The sequence below is a fragment of the Octopus bimaculoides genome, chromosome 28, assembly GCF_001194135.2.
Source record: "Octopus bimaculoides isolate UCB-OBI-ISO-001 chromosome 28, ASM119413v2, whole genome shotgun sequence".
NCBI lineage: Eukaryota > Metazoa > Mollusca > Cephalopoda > Octopoda > Octopodidae > Octopus > Octopus bimaculoides.
This window is the reverse complement of record NC_069008.1, coordinates 15,426,896-15,427,852: the sequence shown is the minus strand read 5'-3', so window position 1 is coordinate 15,427,852 and position 957 is coordinate 15,426,896. Positions and strand designations below refer to the sequence as shown.

Below are 957 nucleotides of genomic sequence, written 5' to 3'. Positions count from 1 at the left end.
TATAGTCAATTCAGAACCTTGAGATATTAGTCAATTATATTGAAACTTGGTATGCAACCTCTTAAGGATACTATATAGCAAACAGGAAACTACAGGAACTACCTTTTTCCTTTCTTCCCTGTATGAATATATTTGTGTTTCGTTAAGTTACCATTTTGAGAGAATGATATACCACAGATATCACAGTGATATGGTTTCTCACCTGTATGAATACGTTCATGTGTAGTTAAGATACTATTATAAGAGAACGATTTACCACAGATATCACAAAGATATGATTTCTCTCCTGTATGAATATATTTGTGATTTGTTACATCACCACTTTGAGAGAATGATTTACCACAGATATCACAGTGATATGGTTTCTCTCTGGTATGAATACGTGTGTGTTTAGATAAGTGACTACTGATAGAGAATGATTTACCACAGACATCACAATGATATGGTTTCTCTCCTGAATGAATACGTCTGTGAGTAGATAAGTGACTACTGTTAGAGAATGATTTACCACAGATGTCACAGTGATATGGTTTTTCTTCTGTATGAATAAGTTTGTGTTTCATTAAGTTACTACTTTGAGAGAATGATTTACCACAGATATCACAATGGTATGGTTTCTCTCCTGTATGAATATGTTTGTGTCTAGTTAATGTACTACTCACAGAGAACGATATACCACAGATATCGCAGTGATATGGTTTCTCTCCGGTATGAATACGTTTATGTGCAGTTAAGACACAATTATGAGAGAACGATTTACCACAGACATCACAATGGTAGGATTTCTCTCCTGTATGAGTACGTTTGTGTGCAGTAACATGAATACTTCTTGAGAATGATTTACCACAGATATCACAATGATATGGTTTTTCTTCTGTATGAATAAGTTTGTGTTTCGTTAAGTTACTATTTTGAGAGAATGATTTACCACAGATATCACAATGATATGGTTTTTCA

The 957-nt window shown here is 33.6% G+C and overlaps 1 protein-coding gene across 1 annotated transcript in view; it reads right to left on the bottom strand.

Moving 5' to 3' along the window:
- Positions 1-953, bottom strand: part of LOC106874810 (zinc finger protein 91-like) — a gene marked incomplete at its 5' end in the record, with an annotated part of 10,115 nt that extends 9,162 nt beyond the window's left edge. The window contains one exon of the mRNA XM_052977479.1: positions 203-953. Within this exon, the coding sequence (XP_052833439.1) occupies positions 203-953 (751 nt within the window). The remainder of the gene's footprint in view (positions 1-202) is intronic.
- Between the last annotated feature and the right edge of the window lie 4 nt (positions 954-957).